The sequence below is a fragment of the Erpetoichthys calabaricus genome, chromosome 13 (genome assembly GCF_900747795.2).
Source record: "Erpetoichthys calabaricus chromosome 13, fErpCal1.3, whole genome shotgun sequence".
Taxonomy (NCBI): domain Eukaryota; kingdom Metazoa; phylum Chordata; class Cladistia; order Polypteriformes; family Polypteridae; genus Erpetoichthys; species Erpetoichthys calabaricus.
Genome location: NC_041406.2, coordinates 52996757 through 53023205, shown reverse-complemented (window position 1 = coordinate 53023205; position 26449 = coordinate 52996757). Strand labels below are relative to the sequence as shown.

The 26449-nt window shown below is 35.3% G+C and overlaps 1 protein-coding gene across 1 annotated transcript in view; it reads right to left on the bottom strand.

Annotated features, from left to right (window-relative positions):
• LOC114664229 (oxysterol-binding protein-related protein 3-like) overlaps positions 1-26449 on the bottom strand; it is a 211556-nt gene that overhangs the window by 32198 nt on the left and 152909 nt on the right. The window contains 4 exon segments of the mRNA XM_028818268.2: positions 4102-4239; positions 5650-5897; positions 10452-10533; positions 13166-13303. Coding sequence (XP_028674101.1) covers positions 4102-4239; positions 5650-5897; positions 10452-10533; positions 13166-13303 — 606 coding nt within the window.

The following is a 26449-nucleotide window of genomic DNA, read 5'->3' as shown; positions in this document are numbered from 1 at the left end:
AACATGCAAACTCCATGCAGGGAGGACCCGGGAAGCGAACCCAGGTCCCCAGGTCTCCCAACTGCGAGGCAGCAGCGCTACCCACTGCGCCACCGTGCCGCCCATTGAAATAATACATTTTATATTTTTAAACACTGCAATTTGTAAAGGAATTTTGAAGCATTTGGATACAACAAGGATGGTGTAGTGGTAGCACTGCTGCCTCAAAGTAAGGAGACTAGTTTCGAGTCCCAGGTGTTCCTTGCGTGGAATTTTGTGTGTTCTCTCTGTGTTTGCATGGATTTCCTTCAGGTACTCCAGTTTCCTCAAACAGTCCAAAGACATGAAAGTTAGGTGAATTGGCATTGCTAAAGTGCCCCTAGTGTATGTGGGTATGTGTGTGTTCAACCTGTGATGAACTGGCACCTTGTTCAGGTTTTGTTCCTTCCCTTACCTTGCCCTGAAAAAGTGGGTTAAGTGATGCATAAATGGATGGAAAGTTATAGCAATAAAAATCTCAACAATACAATACTACAACATGGAATAGAACAGTGCTTTGTAAATTTTTTATTCAGAGCTGAAATTGTTTACATACAATGTACATAAGTATGTATTTAAGTGACTTTGCTATATTTGTTTAAAAATATATTACAAGTCATTAAGCAAAAATAATTGCACGTTAGTTAATGTTTCTGCCTCACAGCTCTAGAAGACTGGATTAGAATCCAAGCCTAGACACCAAATGTTACAACTGCCCATGAATATGCTGAAGTTTGGAAGTACTGATGATTAATGTTAGAATTAAGGAAGCAACTTGAAAAATACATGAATAAATGAGCAATGAAGAAAATGATTTGACCTATAACCTAGTATTGTATGCACAACAAAGAGAGGCCACATTATTGTTTTAGATATATTGAAAAGAAATATATGACACTGTGTATTATTGTTCATGCATAGGTTTCTTTAATTTTTTAAACAAACAAAAAAGTGGCTATTTGCAGTATTCATGGATGTATTGAAGCTGCTTAAAATGTCTTGTATATTCATCTACTTTATATTTATTCACAGAAATTTCAGTTTTCATTTATGAACAGTTCAGTCAGCACTTGAACATATTCATCAAGCATCAAAAACAAGTAATCTTCTACTGTAACTGCATTCAAACCTTGAAACATTGCGACCAAGTCCTAAGACTTCTCATAAAAACAGAAATGTCTCAAAATATTCTTTTCTTCAAATCACTTGCTTCAAAATATTCTTTAGTGATTAAATCAATGCAACCTCAATAATCTAGCCATCCTTTTTTGAATGACCTTATACATCCACAGGATCAGATTTACAATTTACCTGCAAAATTTGATTGCAGCGTTACTTCCCCCTTATTTACACCATCCTCATAATTATTCCCAACTTAAATATCTAATTTTAAAATGTGCAACCTACATATTATGAACTGCTAATGAGTTAGCATAGTATACACTTTAACCCTTGATAATATTTGGGCTTCAAGGCTGAAGTCATTGCCTGAACTCTTGTTTATTTTCAGAACCTGTGTATTCCACTGAAGGCACAAAGAATGAGACAGTTCTACAGTATACAGATGCAACTTGCATCTCTCACACAAAAGGTTAAAGAGCTCTAGATCTGAGTCCAGTCTTCTTGAGAACTGAGATGGAAATGATAATAATTTACTTTTTCGCTTTTTAATCAAGTAATTATGATCACACTCTTATTTATTGTGAAGTTGGCAGTAACAGGCCTATTCATTCAAGCAAATGTTTTGACACCTTGACATACTCCTCCGCACAGGTGAAAATTATGTTAAATAGTTAGGATTTATTAACTGTGATTTACCAAATCATTGAAACTTTACATGCGTCTCTCTGGAATCTTTCAATGTATACATTAGTATTTAAGTAAATGAACAGGTGAAGATTTTCAGCTGAAAGATCTAATCTCAGCACATAATGAGAAGGATGAGTGATCACCCAGACTCCACTCATTACAAGAAATGGCTTCCATGCCAGAATGAGACTTTTTGAATTTTTGTCCATAAAGAAGTCTAAACTCTTTAAATCATTTTAGGCTACAGATATAGAGAGACGACAAATAAGATCTTAGCATGCCATATAAACAGTAGGTAAGACTCTAATTACATTATAAAGTCTAAAGGTTGCACATCAGTTTGTAGTGCTATAAAATGGAAATCATGTGGTTTGTACTTGGATGAACAACTTTGCTTTGAATGCATCTCCAGTCAATGGTGTAAATATTCTGAAAAGCTATCAGGAATTAATTTCTGCCAAACTGTTGTTTTGACTCTCGGCCTAGCTAATATCTTACAGAACCTTCATGTTTACTTTGCTGCTGGATATTTTAGATATTTAACATACTTTCTCTTTGGAGTCTTCTGGATACCACCTCTTTGCTCAATTTTCAGTCCACACTCAAATTTGCTGAATTATTAGCTCATCACCTAAGTTTCTAAACTGTTTTGCACTCATTTAGGAAATAGTCGTACCAGATTAAACTAGAATAAAAGAAATATGGATCTATTCAGCTTTTTACAATGTATGGCAGCATTTTATGGATACTCTCTTTTGTAAGGCTTGCCTTTGTCTTTCGATTTTTACTGAAAGATGGAGGACAAAAAGTTACTGGGAGATGTTACCTAAGCAATATAATTAAAAAGAACATAACTGTATTCCACCTGAGAAAATATAAAAAAATGTGTATCATAGTTTGCATATCATTGTCAATATGAAAAGATAAAGCCAGTTATCCCTTGAGAATATCTTAATAATTAATATTTTCCATTCACTCAATTACTATTAGCAAGGATATAATCATTACAAAAAACTTGCCAGTATTTAGAGATCGTTGCTACTTACATGACCAGCTTGTCATGTTTATGTAAAAGGCATAATAAAAAATGAACTGCTTCCAGTCAGAGCACTTTTTTCACAGCAAACATTGAGATAATTACCAATTCAAAAGTAAATAGTTTTCATTGTAAAAAGTACATACATAGGCTTAATTAAATTCTAGCTATATTGTTTCACTAAATTAATAGCAGCTATTGAGTTAGATTTAATGAAAAGAAACTCAATTCACATTTAATGTTAAAACTGTTATTAAATACATGCATATTAACAACATTATAAATATTTGCAGTAAAATGATTGGTCTGCAGTGGGTTGGCACCCTGCCCAGGATTGTTTCCTGCCTTGTGCCCTGTGTTGGCTGGGATTGGCTCCAGCAGACCCCCGTGACCCTGTGTTTGGATTCAGCGGGTTAGAAAATGGATGGATGGATGGAAAATGGTTGGTTCACAGCAGACCTTTATTACTGAAATGTATTGCAAACAGGTTAGAAAGAAAGCCCATTCAATTCTGTCACCCTGTCAATTTAGCCATCCTCTTTTCTCTAAATTCCAGCCTTGCAAATCCAGGTTGCAAATTTAGGTTTCCAAAGATAAAGAGCAACAGGTTTAAGAACTCTTTTATTCCTACAGCTTTAAGCATTTTAAATTATGTTATTTGTAGGGATGCCGATAGATGTTAAATTCTGCAATATTATTTTGTGTACTGTTGAAGTACTTATGCTTCTTTGTAATGATCTTGAGAGTGTGTTTATGCAGTAACATTGGTTGTCAAATGTTGTGTCTTTCTTTATCTATTGGTTCTCTATAACAATGTCTTCTGTTTTTGCACTTTCCTGCTACAAACAAATTTCCCTCTGGGATAATAAACCTACCTAACCTAACCTACTTTGAGATGAAATTTAACTTCTGTTTAAAAATACTAGGTTTTATTAATGTGTCAAACTATAAATAAAAGCATACTAACTTAGGTGAAAATATTATTAGGGTCCAAGGTGTCATGTGCTGCTTTGGCTTTTGAAATAGAAACTTAATGAATGTTACATTTTGTCTGTGATAATGAAAATAATTTACAATTTACATTATATACTGACTACTAACTCTTAAATATATGCACCTTATCAGTTCTTTTAAAAATATGGTCAATGAATCATGTAAACTAAAGACAGTATGACAACTTTTACCTCATATTCACTTAGAATGACAGACTAACTATAAGAGAGGAAAAGACAATTCACCTGCTCTGCTATAAACCTGAAACCTTTGTCTTTTCTTTCACATTCATAGGTTTCTCCAAGCACAGGGTTAAATGGTTTGCTTCCTGCGCGGTAATAACTGGATGCATATCCGGATATTGCAAATGTAGCAATATATATCTGTAAGGGAAAAAGAAGTTGATATATAGTACAACAATAATTACACAAAAAATAGACAAATCTACAATGAAGGATGATTGTGATTAAGAAATGACTGTGCAACAGACTGTCAACACAGGTTTAGTCAGCGGAGATAGTGTTTTACTAATGTGCACAAATTCTGCAGTTTTTATATTGTTATTATGTTGTTTTTGATTTTACAAAAGGTTTGGATAAAGTATAATATATGAGACTTGTGAGAAAACTAGAATAAGTGAGAGTTCAACGTGCACTATGTAAATTTGTGTAAAACTGGCTCAAACACAAAATGCAAAGGATAATAGTGATATAAACTTTTTCTTAATTAAATGATGTTAAAGTGGGGATACACAGGAATGAGTGCTAAAGCCAATACTCTTTTCATTTACATAAATGCCCTAGATAAAAATGTAACAAGCTGGCTAAATTTGCTGATTAAACAAACTATGTAAAATAATGAATACCTTACAGTCAGTAGAATTGTTTTGGGTGGACCTGGACAGAATTCAGAGTTGGGCAAACTTGTGGAAGATTAAATTTAATGCAAGCAAATGTAAAGCAGTATAGGCAGGGAATAAATATTAGATTTGAATTTGATTTGGGATGCTAGATAAATTGCTATGGTTTTGTGTGGCCATGTGCTTCTTATGTGCCATCTCTGCAGTCTTGCACTAACCATTTCTGGCAAGGTTCCCTACTACACCTTCATAATAACAAAACATTCATAATCTGACTTTGTATAATAAGTCTCAGTCTCATCCTCACACTCTTGAAAGTATTAATGTGATTGCGTTTTACAAATGTATCTGTGAGTTTGGTTTAGATCTGCATTTCAGCTGTTTCCAAAATGTGTCAAATGACACCTCTATATGATAAATTCAATGCCTCCTTCCAGCAGAAGTATGTGGCCAATCTACATTGAAATGGATTTGTATTGCCAATGGCAAATTAAAGTATTAGTTTCAACTCTTTCTATCTAAAAATCTTAAAACTCAAAACAAATTAATACCTCACTGCAACATAATTTAAGAAATTGATTTCTGAGACACAGTACAGTCATACAGGGAAGACTTCAGTATTCAAGCAGATAAAAAATGCAGGAGATTGTAAAATTAAAAAAAAAAAATTTGTGTGTAGACAGTAAAAAAAAGAACTGGTATAAAACCAGTTACTTTCCAAATGGCCATTTTGACATTCTGTGTCACCTTTACTTGGAGTTTAATTACTGTTATGTAACTTTTGTGGATAAACTATAAATATGATTTTTATCAAATTTTAAATTCTTAGTAATACAAAATAAAAAAAGAAAAACAATTCTAATATGCTCAAAATAAACAACATAAATAAACACTATTTATGATAGTTATAATGAGTAGTCTAAGTATTGCTTACCATTCGCTCAAAAGGATCAGGTGTTTCAGCAGCTTTATCTAACAACTCACTGTATTCAAGTTCCTCACAAAGATGTTGAAGAGTGTTAAGTGGCTCGTTTAACTGTACAGGCATAGCAACCTTAGAAAGGTCCTTTCCAATATTATTTCTCAAAATGTTCCATAAGCTAATATTGCTGGTGTTCGGACTAGGTGAAGGCAAACATGACCGCCTTCTATATTCTAGAATGGCTCCATTATGAACTGTACCTTGAGCAGAAGGAAAAAAAAAATGTTTCAATTTCACTGGTGAATGTAACTATATTTTCACTTACTATACCTGTAGTTACTAATGACAAATACAAACTGAGATTGCAGAAAATAGTATAAATTCAGATTAGAACTCATCATTGCCAAGTTATTCTGTAATTACTTTTTAATTTATTGAAATATACTGCTTATTTTAGGAGTTAAGTGTGATGACAAACTAGCCTTTAAATTCACCCTATTTTTCCATATTTAATGAAGTATAGGAAAATAAATATATGGTAAGAATGTACAAATAAGCTTAGCTTGTTGTAAAATAATTAGATATAAACACATTTTTTGAAATTTCATCATTTTCGTTTGCTGATATTCTTTACTTTTTCAACTATATTCTCAATAAACACCCTACAACTGGTTTACCTGTGGCACAACTATGTGATTGGTCTCCTATGATCCCTCTTCATGTTTCAATGTATGGAACAGAACACAACATCTATGATATCAAATTCTGTTCTCCAAGCAAGACAGATAGACTACAGTACAGTACAGCATGGGCATCAAACACTAAAGGGTTGTAAGCACTGTTCATGTATTTTGTGCTATGCAAGTTCAACAGTCACAGGTACCAATATGACAGAGAGAGAGACAGAGAGAGAGATTTGCAGCCTGAGCATAAACACGTAACGTTTCTTTAGTACACTTGAGCACTGGTGAAACAACAAGGCTTGGAAAAGTCCGACCTTAAACACAGAGTGAGTGAGGTTGTGGAAAGATGACATTCATATGTGTTCAGGTAAGGACAAGTGAGTGTAGCCATTTTAAAGGTAGGGACTGACAGGGAAAAAGTAGTTAACCTGCAAGTCATTACGTAGAAGAACATAGTATCTGAATAAATGGAGTGGGACTGTGCTGCCTCCTTAAAGCATGCAGCTCAGAAGGTGCTTAAGAGACTTACGTCTTATTAGCATAGGAACACCAGGTGATGGGAGAATAGTTTTAGCCTAGTGTTCATGTAGGAAAAGGAGGGCCACCCTTAACACTATATGTGACCCACCACAGAAGGCAGCTTAATGCTGCCACTGTCATTGTGTGATCTGGAAGAGAGAGAGTTTGAGGTGACAGCTTCTGATGGAAGAAAGAAGCCATGGCTGAAGGAGAGGGAGAAACACCAAGGCAGTGGTTGCTGGGTACTTTGGAGGCAGGCAAATTGGAGAACCACCCCATCTGGTAGAAGGCAGGGTCTAAGATCTATTGTATGTGAGTACAGTAGTTCTAGAGACAGAGTAGGGTTTTGCTTTGATTCTGCTTATTTGTACTTTTGTGTTCTCTTTTGCTAATTCCTGCTTTTGTGCTTTATTTTCCATAATGAGATGATTTTGATATTTATGACCTCCTTGGCATTTTTTAGGTTGGGAGGAACATTGCAAGCAAACACAGTCCTCTCATAAAATACTGCATACTCAGGTTAATTGTTAACTACTTGATGTAGTAAATTATTTATTGCATAACAGAACACTGCATTGTCACATCCTTTTTAGAATAAGACAGTCTCCTTCATTAAAAGCTATTTCCACACCTTGATTATTTTCAATTGAAATTCTGATATTGGAGGAGGCCTACTGGTTTTGCACAACTATTCCTAAAACTAGGACTCTCTGTATGAAAAAAACATTACTCTTTAGCTTAGGCCATCAACACAACTTTTCTTGACTAGAAAATGACAGCAACAAGATGTCACTTAGAACAGGTGACACTCCGTTGCCTAACAAAGACAGCAAGCAGCTGGGAAGCTGCCTTATAGGTCCAATCCATTTTCAGATAGCTAATGACAGGTGTGTTTCTACCAGGGTTTGTCAGGCAGCAGTCTAAGATAGCTGACCTTGACACTGAATTGATTCCTGCACTTCTTTCAGAATAACTGGTGTAAAGAGCTTAAAGTGAAACACAGAGCCTTGAGTATGAAATTATAGTAAGTCAGACAAAGACTTCATTCTCCCCTGTGCATTAGTATGTGGTTGGTTTAATAAAATCATTAATTTTGATAGCTTTTGGGTTCTTTTTAGCTCCTTATTGCACATGATATCTCAATTTTAATAGTGTGTTCACTCAGTGGAAATCTGTTTAGTGTATCTAACGTATTTTTATATGCATTGTTAGTGATCAGGATTCATTTGCGAGAGCAGACAATTTTTCATTACATTAAATCCTATTTATTTTACCACAAACATTATTATTAAAGGGCACCACAGCCTTAATATAATTAGAGCTACTTTCTAAAGCTCCAGGACATTATTAGTGCAATTGTTAATACCATAGGAATTAAGTAGTAGATATGTATTGAGCTTAAAAGAAGGTTTATTAGAGTTTATTAGACAAAATAACTGGTAAGAGTACTCATGCACAGTAAAAGCAATTAAACGTTTATGAAATTGTAAAAGATAGCACTGTAACTGTCATTATTGTTATTGGATTGAGATACACAATGGCATAATTTTAGAGAAATTGTAACCAAGCCTACTTAACAAATTTTAAAAATGTTGCACATTAAATAAAGACATGCTTGTGAAAATTTGAAAAACAAATCTTGCCTTTGTTTAAAAGGCAGCTTCATGCCTAGGATATAAAGCACTGACTCACTGTGTAAAATTGATCAAGTCATTTAACCTGTGAACATTGCAGTTGTCAAATTAATACAAAAGTTTCCATTATGGAAAGATGCCATATAAAACATTGATTGTTTGATTTCATGAAAATATTAAGTTAGTCATAGCAATTTTTGTATATTATCCTTTGACTGAGATATGTTATGATATATTGTAACAATATGGAGTAACATTAACCCAAGACTAATCTTGAACACTTTTGGAAATACATCAGATTTAAGCAAGGCATGTTTTCAATAAAACAAAGGGCTGCTTTTCAATTTGTTGCTTATAGAAATGCTGTTAATTTGTGAAATGAACAGAGCTTCAGTACATACATGACAAAGAAAATGAACCTCTTTCTGTCATGGAGGATGTGTAGTGTTAACATTCATTACGTTGTTCAAAAAAAAACTCTGAGAACTAAGTTTTAAGCTACCGATCTATTCATAGGAAACTGATACATAATGATACTGTTTGTAATAACAATAATACACTAGTGACTGAGCGAACTGAACAGGATCAAATTGGCAGATTTTCATTCTGGGAATATGTATGTGCTTTCCATTAATGTAATAAAATGTTTGTATAAGAAATATTTCAAAAGATTGAAAACATAAATCATCATATAAAGTAGTGAAATTAATTGACCCTTTAATTCTGGAAACAACAAGATTTCCACATTTGATTACAAACTTTTGGGGATTATACCAATGATAACAATATTAACTAATTACTTTTTTTTTAGGAAAGTGCATTACTATAATGTGAGAAGTGACATATTTTATGTGTTCTACAACTCTGTGATAGACAGTGCAATTTACTAAGTTATAGTCGAGCTGGCAAGATTACGTACTTCAAATAAGCCAAATAAATCATCAAATTAATTAAGAAGGCAGTCTCAGTTTAGGGACACACTTTCGACCCAAAGTAGATCGTAATAGAAGATCGAATGAAGACAAAACTCATGGCCATTATGAACCATGCTACACATCACTGAGTACTTTGAGCCAATAAGTTATGAAGTGTGTTCATAAATGATACTGGGGCTCCATTACACCTTATGGCAATATGCTTTCATAACGACTCACTTAACATTAGCTAAGAAGTTTTTTTTTTCTTATTTGTAAATCTTGTTTGTGTTTGGGAAAGGGTGTTGATGTTTGTTATGGTATGTTTTGAACTTCTGTAAAAGCTAAATTTCCCTTTGGGACAAACAAAGTACCATCTACTGTATGTATGTATGTATGAATGTATATATGTACAGTATGTATGTAGATATCTATCTATCTATCTGCCTAGAGTTTATTAGAAAGATACACATACTAATGAGAACATAAATATTTTGTCTAACTTTTCTATCAAAAGTGAAATGCATATTGCCTATAATCAGTTATAATAAATAAATAACAAATCTTTAACACATTGTTTAGAAAGTGGTAAATCCATTATTTAATTTAGAACTGACAATATCACATTATTATAAGAGTCACATTTTTTTTACCATAAGAGATTCACTTAAGGGATATTGAAAGGAACATTAACATACATTATGCACAGTTATATGAAATAAACGAAATACTGTTAACAGGATTAATGACTACACCAGTCTATATTAAATTAATCGCCAGCAGTTACTGTGATTGAGACAACTTAAATCATATCACTCATAAAGTGAATTACCAATTATGGAAGCTCAAAAGAAACACGAAATTTCATCTTCTTTGGTTTTAAAGCACTTTGGATCAAACAAAATTGATTAAAGTTCCAAGCTACTGAAGAATAAAAGGCAGTACTTATAGCAAAATGTACAGTCATGCAATAAGGTCATGAAAGGAAACTTTTGCAAACCAAAACAATTCACTGTTATTTCCATTTGTTTAAAGAATAGACTAAAATGGCAACTATCTCTTACTTGGGGTGTCAATTTCACTGCTTAAGCAGTCCACAGAAATATTGTCGCTCACATCACTTATGTATGACTCATCTTCAGAAGCCTGCAAGGGAACAGATTAAACAAAAATAGACTTTAAATAATTTACTGAAACACCCCGAGGCAATAATAAGAAAAAATAATCCTTTAACAAACCAAAAACAATCTATCTAATTATCATTTACCCATTCCAAATACGGCCCTATATCAGTGTGTGTGGGTTGGTGGAATCTGCGATTGGTGCCTAATCCAGGGCTAAATAAACAATAAAAGGGGCCTCAGCAACCAGAAAATATCACGTTTTTTGTAAAAACACCACTTAAATTAAAACACCCATTGATAAAGAATTAATTCATTCATGTATGCATACATCTGTCTTTAAAATAAACAATATAAATAAATTAATATGTCATGTGTGAGCTAAGATAAACATCTGCCTTAAAATACTCTTCCATCTTTCAGACCTTCAATAATATGATACACCTAATCAAGCTGAATTATGCATGCTGATCCTTTCATATCACTACTTCCTGATGGTGTAAAAAACAATAAAACCTTGTAGCTTTTTCCTTGTAGTTGTTCTTAAGGAACTGTTTATATTATCAACGTATGCTTTGTTTATATTGTGCTGGTCTTATTACACCGTACACAATATGATTAATGATACTTCTTAGGTTACTATATTTTTAACGAGCAACAATTAAGATCAACAAGCTACTTTTTATGTAAATTATAATAAGGATGCTGCGGTGGGTTGGCGCCCTGCCCGGGATTGGTTCCCTGCCTTGTGCCCTGTGTTGGCTGGGATTGGCTCCAGCAGACCCCCGTGACCCTGTGTTCGGATTCTGCGGGTTGGAAAATGGATGGATGGATGGATAATAAGGATGCACTTTAAAGAAACTGCAATGGAGTAGATAGATTGGTGGAGTAAGCCACCAATAATTAATTTAATAATAATAATTAATTTAGCAATAAGTAATTTAACCAGGACATGAGGGCCATGTCATTTTAGCTTGAAAATGATGCTGGCGCTATACTGAACTCTCATTCCCATTAACTGTTCTAAAAATATTACTACCAGATATAGCTTTCACAGTCTATTGTGGCAAATCTCCTCTTAATTCAAGTCCGCCTATAATGTCTTCAGGATATTATCAAAAACTAAAAATAGTCCCCTCCGTGACCCTGTAGTTAGGATACAGCGGGTTGGATACTGGATGGATGGAAAAATAGTCCAGTTCCAGCTTTATTATACTGCATAAATCATAAAATAGCTAATCTTTAAAATAATTTTTACTTAGCTAGCAATCATCATGTGGTGTAGTTTATCTTCAAAGATTCTCCTTTGAGTTTAAAAATATGCTCTTATTAATTATTGGTGATAGTAACAAGTAACTGAGGTGATAGTAACAAGTAACTGATTATTTCTGAATTATCTAAAACCACTGGGACTATGTAACAAATCCTAAATAATATATGTAATAAGCATATTTTGTGCTTTTAAATGAGATTTTTTATAATGAGGCATTCTTATTCTTTTTGATATTACTATTTTTGCTATTTCAGGCCAAGCTCTTGCCATCAAAGACTACAAATTCTCTGACAGGTTCAAGGGGAGGATTTCTTAACTCTAGCCCGAAACCACCTTCTAGGACCTTCCGAAAAGCACTTCTGTAGTTAGCAACACTGCTCAGGAGCCCCTGAAGCCATGACTTTCTGCTTCCTTCAGGAAAATGTTAATCACACTTTACTCATAAAAATTCCCAATTGTAGCTATGCTACAGTAAACTGATTACAACAATGTATGAATCTATTGTACACACTCTACAATAATTATTTTTCATAACAATCAATGAAGACAATGTAATTTTTAAAGAATGGCAATACATAACAAAAATAAAAGGTCTTTTTAGCAATTGTGATTAATGATATAACATCTATGTTTACAACAGCTGCAGGTTATATGCTATCAATGTGACATAGTGATACTAGAGTAAAGATATGCACAGATTGATCAGTCTGCTCCTGATAGTATGGGGAATTCAAAGGTTCCCATCGTAAATTGATACTTCATAATTCAAGTTCTCAGGGCACAATGAATATTTATGACTAACAACAAGCTTTACATGAAAAACAGGACACATTTTTGAGGAAGGCCCATCAACAGATACAAAATTATACATTTGTGTGTGAATTTAATAGTTTTGTGAAACAATAGCAAGCATAAAATCCAGAAAATTTTAAAAAGTCTTTCTGATATCACTTAACTACTTAAGGAAATTCGCCAATACATGCAATTCACCCTAAGAAATCTTCAATCGGAAGGAAAACAGTTTTGTTTTACTTTAATTAAAACTGCATTGCTAACATATTTTAAAAGCTTCCATTTCCTAATGAACTGCATTTTATTATGATGATACATATAGATATAAGGCATTTAAAAATTATTATTAGCTCTGAGAATTTCTCTAGCTTCCAATTTTCAATTACTTATTAAATTTATTTTAGTGTACTGTAATAATAAAGAAATTTTGAGAGTTTCAAATATGCAGCCTTTTTAGCACATTGTCCATATTTTTATATACACAATAAAAGCCAAACTAAAAATACAATAAATTTACTATAAATGAAGACAACATCAAATTACATAATATACTAATCACGGTAGGATCAAATTCTGGTAATTTTATACTTACCTCATTTTCTGATGAACTTGCAGACAAAAGAACTTCTTGAGCATCAAAGAACTCGGAAAGAGACTCAGAAACTGATGCTCGACTCTCTGTTGACAACTGGTGAACTAAAGACTTGGTGCCATCAGAGGAATCCTGCTTCTGACAAAATCCCAAAACAGAAGATGTTATTGTCAAAAGAGTAAAAATAAAAACAAACAACAATACTGGAAAACAGCTTATCATAAGATGGTGAATCAGCTAACCTGACAGAAACAAGCTAGAATACATAATATATATTCTGAGCCATTAGATTGGCAACCATGGCACTTAGCCAAATACATGTGACAGACTGAACAACCTCCCATTGCTTCTAAATTGTATATATTCGTCTATCTGTCAACTATGGGAACACTCCATAAGTGGACAGAAAGGCATCCCGGCCAAGAGCAGGAAGGATGTCACAACTAGACAAGGCTTTGGTAATGGATGGACAGACATCCCAGCCAGAGAAGAAAATGGTTCCTTACTCAACCGGAAAGCCCAAAACAAATGAACTTGCACCCTGACCGGACATGTCAATAGCACCTTTCTGGTTCGAGATAAAAGAGGTCAGGGATGGACTGTCTCTGGGATGTACTTACTCCCCCTGGTTGGTAGATGGCAGCAGCCCATTCAGGAACCAGCAGAGAATGACAGGAGTTGTAGTCTAGCAGCACAACCCTGCTGGAGTCTGTGGGTGCCGTAAGCGGACACTGCAGGTACATGTACTCCCTGTTATATGGGACTTCCATGTGACCTGGAAGTACTTTCAACGGGCAACAGCCCTGAGACCAGAAGTACTCCCAGGTCCTCAATAAAAGTGACCACACTTCCTTGTCCAGGTGAGTTGGAGCTGGGAGGAAGACGAGCAACACTCGGAAGGAGGACAGTGTGGTGGACAAAGGATAAGTGTTTGGAGGAGAAGTAAATTGTGCTTGGTACTTTTTGTGAGGCATTTATATGAAAAACACCCAGTTATTTGAAACCAGGACTGTGTTTTGTATTCGTGTTGGGGTTTGGGATTCTATGGCATTTTGTTTTCAATAGTATGTAACTATTATATTTGCACATAGAAAATTAGGGGCAAAAAATGATATATATATATATATATATATAGTGAAGGCAAGGGGGCTTCACTATATATATATCATTTTTCCCCTAATTTTCTATGAGCAAAGATAATAGTTACATACTATTGAAAACAAAATGGTAATCTGAGATTATTTCATCACTAGTGTCCCCATCTGACCAGCATAATACTTTATATCTGGATGGACTCACTAGTGATTAATACTACTACTACTACTACTACCACTATTACTACTAATAATAATAATAATTATTATTATTATTCCCCGTGTCTGCGTGGGTTTCCTCCGGGTGCTCTGGTTTCCTCCCACAGTCCAAAGACATGCAGGTTAGGTGGATTGGCAATTCTAAATTGGCCCTAGTGTGTGCTTGGTGTGTGTGTGTGTGTTTGTGTGTGTCCTGCGGTGGGTTGGCACCCTGCCCGGGATTGGTTCCTGCCTTGTGCCCTGTGTTGGCTGGGATTGGCTCCAGCAAACCCCCGTGACCCTGTGTTCAGATTCAGCGGGTGGGAAAATGGATGGATGGATGGATTATTATTATTACTATTATTATTATTATTATTAGGCTTTGTTAACATTTTAAAAGATAACTTTTAATCCCTCTGACTTCATTAGCTATTTTAAGAGGTGATAAGGGCTTACAGTAGAACCACAAATAACATTTCCAAGATTACTCTTCTTCCAGTCCATCCATTTTATGAATCTTAAGTTTCTCAGTATGGGGTCCAGAAATCTGGAATAATTCCAGCAGCAATGGGTACAAATCAGGAACCAATCGTAAATGTGACATCACCCATCACAACGTACATTCATTCCTAGATACATAGTCAATCAGTCATACTGGGCAAATTTACATCTGCCAATTTAACATACATACAGCTGTAGGATGTAGTGAATACAGATATTTTAATGAAATAACTTTTTGGGCATGGCATTAAGGTGGCTAAAATTGAACTGATTAAATTTATAAACTGCAATGATTATTTAAAACTCAAAACAGGCAATTATTATTATCAAGGAAACAACAAATGTGTTTGATGAATTAGGTTTCTTGATTTTTTAATTATTCCATACACCAAAACAATCAGCAAGGACTCTCAATGCAGAATTGACTTCTGAGCTGTAACAAATACAGTGTTATATTCTGAAAACAGGAACTGTGAACAAGGCAAGAGCTGACTGCAGACAGGATTCCAATTAATTTCAGAGTATACATACTCACACATCCATATTCACAACTAAAAGGCCCATATAAAACTTCCAGTTACGCTGAGCTGTATGTGATTTAGTTTTGCATAGGACAGTTTTTTTTAATTCTACTCCTTATTACTGCTTCGTAAGGGTTTCATCTTGCTCAAGCCCAATCTTGCACAGAACCACAATCTTAGTCTCGCATGCTGCACTAGAATTTCATCACGTGGCACAAAATGTGCAGGTCATACAAGTCATGAAAAATGTATGAATTCAATACAAAGTGTGCCAAAGACTGTATATAGTTGAATACCCTGACAATTTAATTCACATATTTTTTGTTTTATTTATTTTTAAACAACTTTTTACTTTTGTTTTCAATTTCAGCTTAGTATTCCTTTAACAACGGGGCATGATGAGTGATGACTCTGATCTTAAGTGCCTGACTTATTGATATTGTAATGATAAAACCTTAAACACACAACTGCCATATGTCAGCAATATCAAACCTTTTTTAACTGTCTCTGTCAATATGCAGTTAGACTCTAAGGCACAGCGTCATGCATGACTGGATCTTGTCCTCCTGTCTACTTCCTCATTGGCTGTGTTGGCATACTACCTAAAAACAGTGAGATTATTCAGTAGCTAAACATAAGAAACATTTTAAAGACCTAAAATTATATGGGCATCTCATGATATTCTTTTTACTAGTACTGGAATGTACAGTGCATCTGGAAAGTATTCACAGCGCATCACTTTTTCCGCATTTTGTTATGTTACAGCCTTATTCCAAAATGGATTAAATTAATTTTTTTCCTGAGAATTCTACGCACAACACCCCATAATGACAACGTGAAAAAAGTTTACTTGAGGTTTTTGCAAATTTATTAAAAATAAAAAAACTGAGAAATCACATGTACATAAGTATTTACAGCCTTATGTGCAATACTTTCTCGATGCACCTTTGGCAGCACTTATAGTCTCAAGTCTTTTTGAATATGATGCCACAAGCTTGGCAAACCTATCCTTGGCCAGTTTCGCCCATTCCTCTTTGCAGCACCTCTCAAGCTCCTTTAGATTAGATAGGAAGCGTCGGTACACAGCCATTTTAAGATCTCTCCAGAGATGTTCAATCGGATTCAAGTCTGGGCTTTGGCTGGGCCACTCAAGGACATTCACAGAGTTGTCCTGAAGTCCACTCCTTTGATATCTTGGCTGTGTGCTTAGGGTCGTTGTCCTGCTGAAAGATGAACCATCACCCCAGTCTGAGGTCAAGAGCGCTCTGGAGCAGGTTTTCATCCTGGATGTCTCTGTACATTGCTGCAGTCATCTTTCCCTTTATCCTGACTAGTCTCCCAGTCCCTGCCGCTGAAAAACATCCCCACAGCATGATGTTGCCACCACCATGCTTCACTGTAGTGATGGTATTGGCCTGGTGATGTGCGGTGCCTGGTTTCCTCCAAACGTGACGCCTGGCATTCACACCAAAGAGTTCAATCTTTATCTCATCAGACCAGAGAATTTTCTTTCTCATGGTCTGAGAGTCCTTCAGGTGCCTTTTGGCAAACTCCAGGCGGGCTGCCATGTGCCTTTTACTAAGGAGTGGCTTCCGTCTGGCCACTCTACCATACAGGCCTGATTGGTGGATTGCTGCAGAGATGGTTGTCCTTCTGGAAGGTTCTCCTCTCTCCACAGAGGACCTCTGGAGCTCTGACAGAGTGACCATTGGGTTCTTGGTCACCTCCCTGACTAAGGCTCTTCTCCCCCCGATCACTCAGTTTAGATGGCCGGCCAGCTCTAGGAAGAGTCCTGGTGGTTTCAAACTTCTTCCACTTACAGATGATGGAGGCCACTGTGCTCATTGGGACCTTCAAAGCAGCAGAAATTTTTCTGTAACCTTCCCCAGATTTGTGCCTCGAGACAATCCTGTCTCGGAGGGTCTACAGACAATTCCTTTGACTTCATGCTTGGTTTGTGCTCTGATATGAACTGTCAACTGTGGGACCTTATATAGACAGGTGTGTGCCTTTCCAAATCATGTTCAATCAACTGAATTTACCACAGATGGACTCCAATTAAGCTGCAGAAACATCTCAAGGATGATCAGGGGAAACAGGATGCAACTGAGCTCAATTTTGAGCTTCATGGCAAAGGCTGTGAATACTTATGTACATGTGCTTCCTCAATTTTTTTATTTTTAATAAATTTGCAAAAATCTCAAGTAAATTTTTTTCACATTGTCATTATGGGGTGTTGTGTGTAGAATTCTGAGGAAAAAATGAATTTAATCCATTTTGGAATTAGGCTGTAACATAACAAAATGTGGAAAAAGTGATGCGCTGTGAATACTTTCCGGATGCACTGTAGGTCTCTAGTATGAGCTTGTTATTTGTTCTGTCTTGGTTTTTGATAATTTTTCCTATAATATCCACCTTGTATTATTTCTTGAATACAATGTTATTTTAGATAACTGAATTTTTTGGCACTTTTTCTGAATTAGGGCTGTAAACAGAGGAAGCAACCATTATAAGTGTCTTCATATCAACTACTACTTACAGTATTATCTCCTTTAAAGATGTTAAACTGAAAATTCAAGGCTGTCTTTTACTTGGCTCATATACTGTAAATATTTCTTTGACATCATATATAGTACCACAAGAAAACGAGATAAAATGTCAACATTTTTACCAAGGGCGGCACGGTGGTGCAGTGGTAGCGCTGCTGCCTCGCAGTAAGGAGACCTGGGTTTTCTTCCTGGGTCCTCCCTGCATGGAGTTTGCATGTTCTCTCCGTGTCTGCGTGGGTTTCCTCCCACAGTCCAAAGACATGAAGATTAGGTGCATTGGCGATCCTAAATTGTTCCTAGTGTGTGCTTGGTGTGTGGGTGTGTGTGCCCTGCGGTGGGCTGGCACCCTGCCCAGGGTTTGTTCCTGCCTTGCGCCCTGTGTTGGCTGGGATTGGCTCCAGCAGACCCCCATGACCCTGTGTAAGGATATAACGGGTTGGACAATGACTGACTGACATTTTTACCATCACTGAAATAAACAATATTAAAGCACTAATTATTACATATTTATTAACAAACATTAGCACAATAATGAAATAGCTATCATTCTGCATTTAATCATAAAAAATGGCAGATAAATCACTGTGTCAAAGAAGAGTTAGTTTTTGTATAATATTGTATTGAAAAACAGGACTGAATCATAGGCAGAATATGCCAGGCAAGCAAACAAACTGCACTGTATAAGATGAGAATTACTCCCAAATGCATAAAAAGAATCAATTAATTTAGAAAATAGAGATTGACAGAACAAAGAAATGGAAAAACCTAGGATTGGCAGTAAGTGAATGCAGCATATCTCTGTGTCAGCGTCAATGCCACAACATACCAGGGGAAGTATTAAAACCTTGGAGCTGACTGAAATTTGACATTCCCTGATGAATGATCTTCAAGAATACAAAGGAATATATTTTATCCAGTGAGTGCTCTTTCCTAAAATTATTTTGCTTTGTTTGAAGAGAGAAAACTGCTTAAATAAAGAAACAACTTTCAAAAACTTTAAAAAGTAATTAATTGTAATTTCATTACAGGCCACTGTATTTATTAACATGTCTCTTGTCTGAAGTTTTTTATAAGCACACTGCCAATCAATATGTACAGAAAATATATTTTGTACTCTCTATCAAGTTAAGTGATTTTTCCTAGGGTTTGAGGCTTGAACCGACACTGTCTTTTTTAGTTCAACTCATTAAGTCACTAGACACTCTAACAAAGTAAATCAGCAGGCTGAGAAAGCTTTCCTTAGCGGCGTATTAATCTAAACACAAAAATGAACTACAAAATGACATATAAACTATCAGCTCAGAACTATCAGTAACAGTACCACATTCACCACCAGTGTTAGGAAGAATCCTGAAATTCAGATTTTAACAACAAAATTCTAAAAAATGAGATTAATAACTTTAAAAAAAGACATGAAAAAAGATGGCCTCCAAATCAACAATTGACCAAATAATGATACTTAATAAATCAAGTTTTCAGTTCAAGACTGCAATACTGAACAATCAGCTAATGTGCAATAGACAGCTTACAGATTACCACACATCACATCAAAGAATCCAACCTGCATAATCCCATAAATGACATTTTTACTTAATTGCAGGTTCTAAAATTCTTGACTCTTCATGAACTCGGAACAGTTGATCTCTTACAGTAGCTGTGGGCTCTAGGCTAATGCCTGAAAAGTAATGATTCAGATATTTACACTGGTATTTATCATATCTAATAACCTATTTTAAGAAGGTGTTAACAGTATTAAATCAAAGCAAAACATTTTTTAGTATTGGAGCAAAGCATAATGTACATTGTATGATAACTAACAATTTTGAAACTCTATAGATACGATATGTACAGCACATTAACTATTGTAAAACAGTCAGTGTATGTTGACTTTACCTTAGTCTTTCCACATAGCAAATATTATGCACATTATAAATTTATCTGTATATAGATATGATGAAATGAAAGACAAAAAATATATTTAGAAAAAAATATCTTTAAATGAGTAAATAACTGCAAAATATCTCAAAACCTTTCATTCATATTGCAGGTGTCACACATGTGAACCTGGGTAGTGTCCAACAGGAAGAAGGAAGAGAGTGAAGCACTATCATTAATATGGTTTTCATTTTCCCTGGAATAGACAGGAAGCTCATGGAAGACAACTGACATAAGCCCCAGCCATTCTGGTCTGTCCAGTACTTAAAGACCTATACCACTGGAAGTCTTTGTTCAGTCTTTGAGCTGTTTTTAGAAGAGGACAGAGCTCTGATACAAAAACATATGCAATGAATGCTGTCTGGAGCGAAAAAAGTGATACTTTTTCATTGATCATTTTTTTCTTTTTCTTCAATGCAGCACATTAAATGGGGTGTACTAACTGAACCCTAACCCTTCTTCCTTTGTCTTACACCTTTTTCATAGGGTTCTAGATTTATTTCCCTTGACAAAATTAACCAAAACCTTGTTTCATTGGTTGCTATGCAATAATTTAAATCAATCATGAAACCTTTCAAAAGCTGGATACTGCAAGCAAGTAACATTTACAAAATTCCAGGACCTCTGGGAACACAGAACAAACCACTGGAAAAGGGTTTAAAAGCTCCAGATGTCTCAAGAGCATATTTTTCTTTCTCTCTTTAGAAAGCAACCAAGGACATAGTCCTGAAATGTCTTTGGAAGTCTCTAGAGGTTAACCTCACCCAAAAGTGATTAGCGGAGAAACTTAAAAAACCCCTTTCTGCTTACACAACTGTATTGAAAGCCATATAAATATGGATTCAGGTCAAGGCTGAGTAGTTCATTGTGAACTTTCAAATATAAAAGAGTTCTATACCTAAGAGGTCCATCCATCCATCCATTTTCCAACCCGCTGAATCCAAACACAGGGTCACGGGGGTCTGCTGGAGCCAATCCCAGCCAACACAGGGCACAAGGCAGGGAACCAATCCTGGGCAGGGTGCCAACACACCGCAGGACACACACAAACACACCCAGTACACACTAGGGCCAATTTTGAATCACCAATCCACCTAACCTGCATGTCTTTGGACTGTGGGAGGAAACCGGAGCGCCCGGAGGAAACCCACACAGACACGGGGAGAACATGCAAACTCCATGCAGGAAGGACCCAGGAAGCGAACCCGGGTCTCCTAACTGCGAGGCAGCAGCGCTACCACTGCGCCACCGTGCTACCCACCAAAGAGGTCTTTCTTGGTTAATCCAGTAAGAGAACACAGATTGTGTCTTGTGTGACTGAGGTCTTAAAATACATTTAGGTACAAGTTCAGTTTAATTTCTAGAAGGAAACTTCCAGGCATATTTTAAAAAAACATGGGCATAGTGTTCCATCATTTTGTTCATAACATGCAACTCACAGTCACTTATGTCAAAATCATTAATCATGCATGCATATTAATCATTCTGTTTACCATTGAACAAACAGTGAACCTGCTTTTGCATAAAGTACTCAAAAATGTGACTATACTATATACTAGCAGTTAAACAAAAAAAAAATCATTGGTTAAACTAGTTTGGATAGAAAAGGTCACACATATCAGAAAAAATAGAGTATAATGGTTTAGTGAAAACATCCATTTTGTTTTAGCTTTTAAGTGAATTCCCCTACATTGTACTGTCATTTTGGTAAAACTAAACACAACAACAAAGAGCAGGAAATAAACGAGAACAACTAGAAAATTAGCAACATGTCACTGTTAAGTGAATTTCACAGGACTATTGCTGTTTCCAGAAGCTATTTAACTGCACTCTGTGATCCAACAGCAAATATTTAAAACAATCTCAAGGCTACAAAGCTTAACTAGTCCATTTCAGATTCCCCTTATCCACACTTACTCACACAAAACCACATTAGCAGGAAAATAGACTTGCTAATGATCACACACTAAGCCAGTGGTGGAGAGAGACTTGGTAACTTTAAGAAAAAAAGTAAAATATCATAGTCATTAAAGTAAGAAAGATGTTAAGACTTTTTCATTTATGTTTTATCATTTCTTTATACTGTAATTTTATAATTACGACAGTGTTATCATTGGCCTGCAGTGGGCTGGAGCCCTGCCCGGGGTTTGTTTCCTGCCTTGCGCCCTGTGTTGGCTGGGATTGGCTCCAGCAGACCCCCGTGACCCTGTAGTTAGGATATAGCGGGTTGGATAATGGATGGATGGATGTTATCATTGGTGACATTTTGTGATATTATTTTTTTGGGGTGTCAGCTGGTTTTCATTTGTATGGTCGGTTTTTTTTTTGCTATGATGCTACATGGTTCCTAGGTATGTGTCACACTTGCCATGGAACCTGTGACATCATGGCAGCTATTTTATAAAAGATTAGTGATGAGCGAAATAGACACTAAAATTTGATTGAATGTTTGGTTGATTTTTACATTTTCTGTAGGGAAGAAGGCAAGAAGTATTGCGCCCTAAAGACTTGTTCACACTTAGATATTTACCTGTATTTTTTCTGCAGCTACATAATGCAGGAAATTGTCTACACACCAGTAAAATCAATTCTATTTATGCCTCTGTGACATGCTATATATTTTCCACATGAACATACACTAAAAGACATCACTAGGCACATTATAGTGTTTTCTTCACATGATTGGTAAAGTGGGTGTCCTCTTACCAGTATAAACAAAACACATGTCTGATGGTGCAACAAAATGTGTACATGTAACAGGAAATGAATCTGGTGATTTTTTTAAATTTTTGCACTACAGATTTTCATTTAAATACTAAATAATATGCAGATGCATATTGAATTAATGCACGAAAATGCTTACAGACTAGAAATAAACACCTTTCTTTTGGTGTCAATGGCACAAACTTCTCTGGAAGCTAAACACCATTTATTTTTGTACATTTTTTGCAAGTAAAATACTGAGTTTCACAGCAAATTTAATTTTGCATGAATCAATTCACTCAATATTATATAAGATGGCTGGACAGTTAAAGTATTGTCCAATGTTCAGGGGCAACTGGGCGACAGACAACTAAAAGATGTCGCCGAGTTGTATTTCGCCAAGTTGTTTCTTCGCCAAATTGTCTTTCGCCAAGTTGTCTTTCGCTGACTTGTCTTTTGCCAAGTTGTCTTTTTTGCTGGGTTGTCTTTCGCCGAGTTGTCTTTTTGCCAAGTTGACTGTCGAACCACTGAACCATTGTCCAAAGTAAAATATACTAAATATGAATATGAAGGAATAGGAAGAGGAATATGAATATGCACTAAAGACCTTGCAAAAAATGTGCTTTTCAACAACATCCTTGTATCTGGTTTTGGCTTTAGTTTTGCTTTTGACTATGAATTTAACCTCCCCACTAAATATGACAATTTGTTTTATGACATATAGTGTAGTGACCTTGACCATGTCTTACTTCCCTTTTGCAGTGCCCTTAAACTTCTGCCATTCAATTTAGTTGTTTATGTTGGTTCTGTCAATTAGGCCAAACTACAATTTACAAAAGAAAAAGATTTTAAAAAATTACTGTAACAGAAAGTTGTTTATAATCATTTAAACTCATTTATAATTTCTTTTTAAAGGAATATTCTGGATTTTTTAAAGTGACACATAATAAAATATATGACAATGAAAAACAATGTACTTTAAAAAAGTCTATTTCTTATGCATCTTTTCTTCTGAAGGAGAGAGAGGCAAATTTAACACCAGAAGGTTCATCTGAAGGTGTGGAGTACTCATTTTTCATGATAAAGCACACCTAGAATGTTATGTGAACCAGCTCTTGAAAAGTGTAGTGCAGTAGAAGCAGAACAAAGTGAGAGCTGGATTTATGGGAGTAAAAAAATGGAAGGACCATGTTGGGATCAAGGGCTATAGAGACTAGTGAATTCAGGAATTCAGGCAGTCAAGACATATGACTTGAACATTCATGTGTAAAAAAACTACTGTACTGTGTATAGAAGACAACAACAGGAAAAGTCTATGTATTTAGCATCATAATAGATAGAAGACTGCTCAAGCCAATTAAGCAATTTTCTCTGCTTGTTTTATTTCAATTTTATATATGTGGAGAATATAAATATTGTTTAAAGACACAAACGAAAAGAGAAGAAGTTAAATTATAAGGCAAAAAAAGTAGATTAAGCAAGAAAGATGAATGGTTAGAATTTTTTGATTGTTTTATTTCAATTTTATATATGTGGAGAATATAAATATGGTTTAAAGACACAAACGAAAAGAGAAGAAGTTAAATTATAAGGCAAAAAAAGTACATTAAGCAAGAAAGATCAATGGTTAGAATTTTTTTGATTATTTAATTTACGAAAAAGAACTGTATCTAACTACTGTATAAGACTAAATTAACACCCCAAGATTAGAAGAATAAATGCTCTGTTAACTTCGGTGTGCTTACATATAAAGGGCTAAATGATGTTAATTTATTACTGTGCTAGTGCTGACTCACTTTTTCTGCCTTGAATGTTGTAATTTCCCAAGTTGTTCAAGGGGTGACCTTCTGACATAGAAAAATATCGTCAGCAAACTGAGTGAAAATTTTAAAGGACAGCAAAGTATTCTAGCTTGGTGGATTACCAACACAGCAAAAAAGTGCCAGGAATATGAATATGCACTATCTACTGTGCTTTCCTTTACACAGTGCTTACAAATGACATACCATGTTTAATTGCTGGGTTTAAAATGTACTCTTCAGAATTCAAACAATTTTGAGATGACCAACTTAAAATTATCCAAAACAGAGTGAACAACTGTCTTGTCACCTTGGATGGTATTTGGCTCTGACATACAGTACAAGTTCTCTTTCTGTTATATGCCAAAATTTCATTAAATAAATAGTTAATCATTTATAGCCCACTTATCAAGCATGTAAAAAAGTTTGAAACACTTTTAATATCTGTAAGTGTATTTTGAAATTCAAATTGTATCTTACTGTTTTGTACCTGGTTGTTTGCAACAATGTAATAAATAAATAAGAATCAGAAAATCAGAAAAGTGATTTCATCCAGCCTATATAGTATTGATTCTACTTCGTATAAAATGAACGATGACTAGCTCTCTGTCCCAGATATTTGAGAGGTCAAGGGAATTTTCTATTTGTGTCTTTCAATATTTTGCAGATTTGTAAAAGCATTATTACTGGGTACTTTGTGATAGGTACTTTGAGAGTATGGGGGCTGTGTGCCATTTTTACCTAGTATTTACAGGGTCAAAGCTGGGTTTGTATACTGGCTGTTAAAGAAGTCTGTATAATGAAGCAGTGGGATTTGGCTAAGGTCACATCTGATTACATCTATTCTTTTCCATTTTCATAATCTTCAAATTAAGCCTTGTCCAGTATGGGAACAGGGGTATTATGAATACTGCTGTCCTTTTGGTCTCATTAGATGTGATTTCCAAAGTGTACTGGAATGGTATGAAGCTAAATGTACTGTATCACATAAAGTAAAGACCCAAGATTAAAGAGAAGCTTTCTCCCTGCAGGATAGTTGTGATTCACACTGTAAGTGGGGTCCTGTTCATGATTAAGGGCTGAGTTGATTGTGAGACCATGTCCATGAATAGTAGTGACAGTGTTGTAGTTTGCCTGTAAAGTGAAAAGCTCAGTCCTTGGACAGATCTTTCGATTTACTGCTCAATGTACATCCCCAAAAATCACCTATGATAACAAGCTTGTGGAACTGATATGACCCTAATCTGGATAAATGTGTAGAAAGTGAAATGATTGGATCACTTTAACCTAATACTGCTTATAGTTCCTCTATTAATGAATTTGTGTTTTAATGAGTGAGTAATATAAACACCTCAACTGGCTAATTTTTAAGAACTGATTAATCACAAATGATTAATGACTTGGGAAACATTCAGAAATCTGAATTCACCATTACTTTTGGACATATTTTGTTACAGCTGCATTGTTACAACTGGTATAAATGATAACAGTTAACATACAAAAATAATGAAAATGACAATCAGAGCCAACAATTAAAGTAGCATATGGTATGCTTTTTGTGATGGAATTGAATCTTTAGTAGCATAATAGTAGGTAAATACTTTTAGCAAATATTAAATTCACTTTGCAAGAGCAGTCTGTGAGGAAAAGGTCAGATTTAGCCACCTGTGTTAGACGTTTCTTTCAAACTGAATAAAACCCTTAGCAGTTGCACTTATTAGCTCTCTGAATCTCACAAAAAATCTAACACAGGAGGCCAGGAAGTGCCTCTCATGCACAAGCTGAAAAGAAAACAGCAGCTTTCCCAATAATATTACAATCTGTTTCGACAAGGCTTGATATGAAAGCAAATAGTAAATGTAAATCTGAATCAAGGCAGAGGTTTATAATGAATCAAAACATCTGGACTGACGCTAACGGCCTTCTAATTAAGGCTTGCGAAGAACAGAATTCTTAATTCTTTTAGCGATCTACAAGAAGTGTT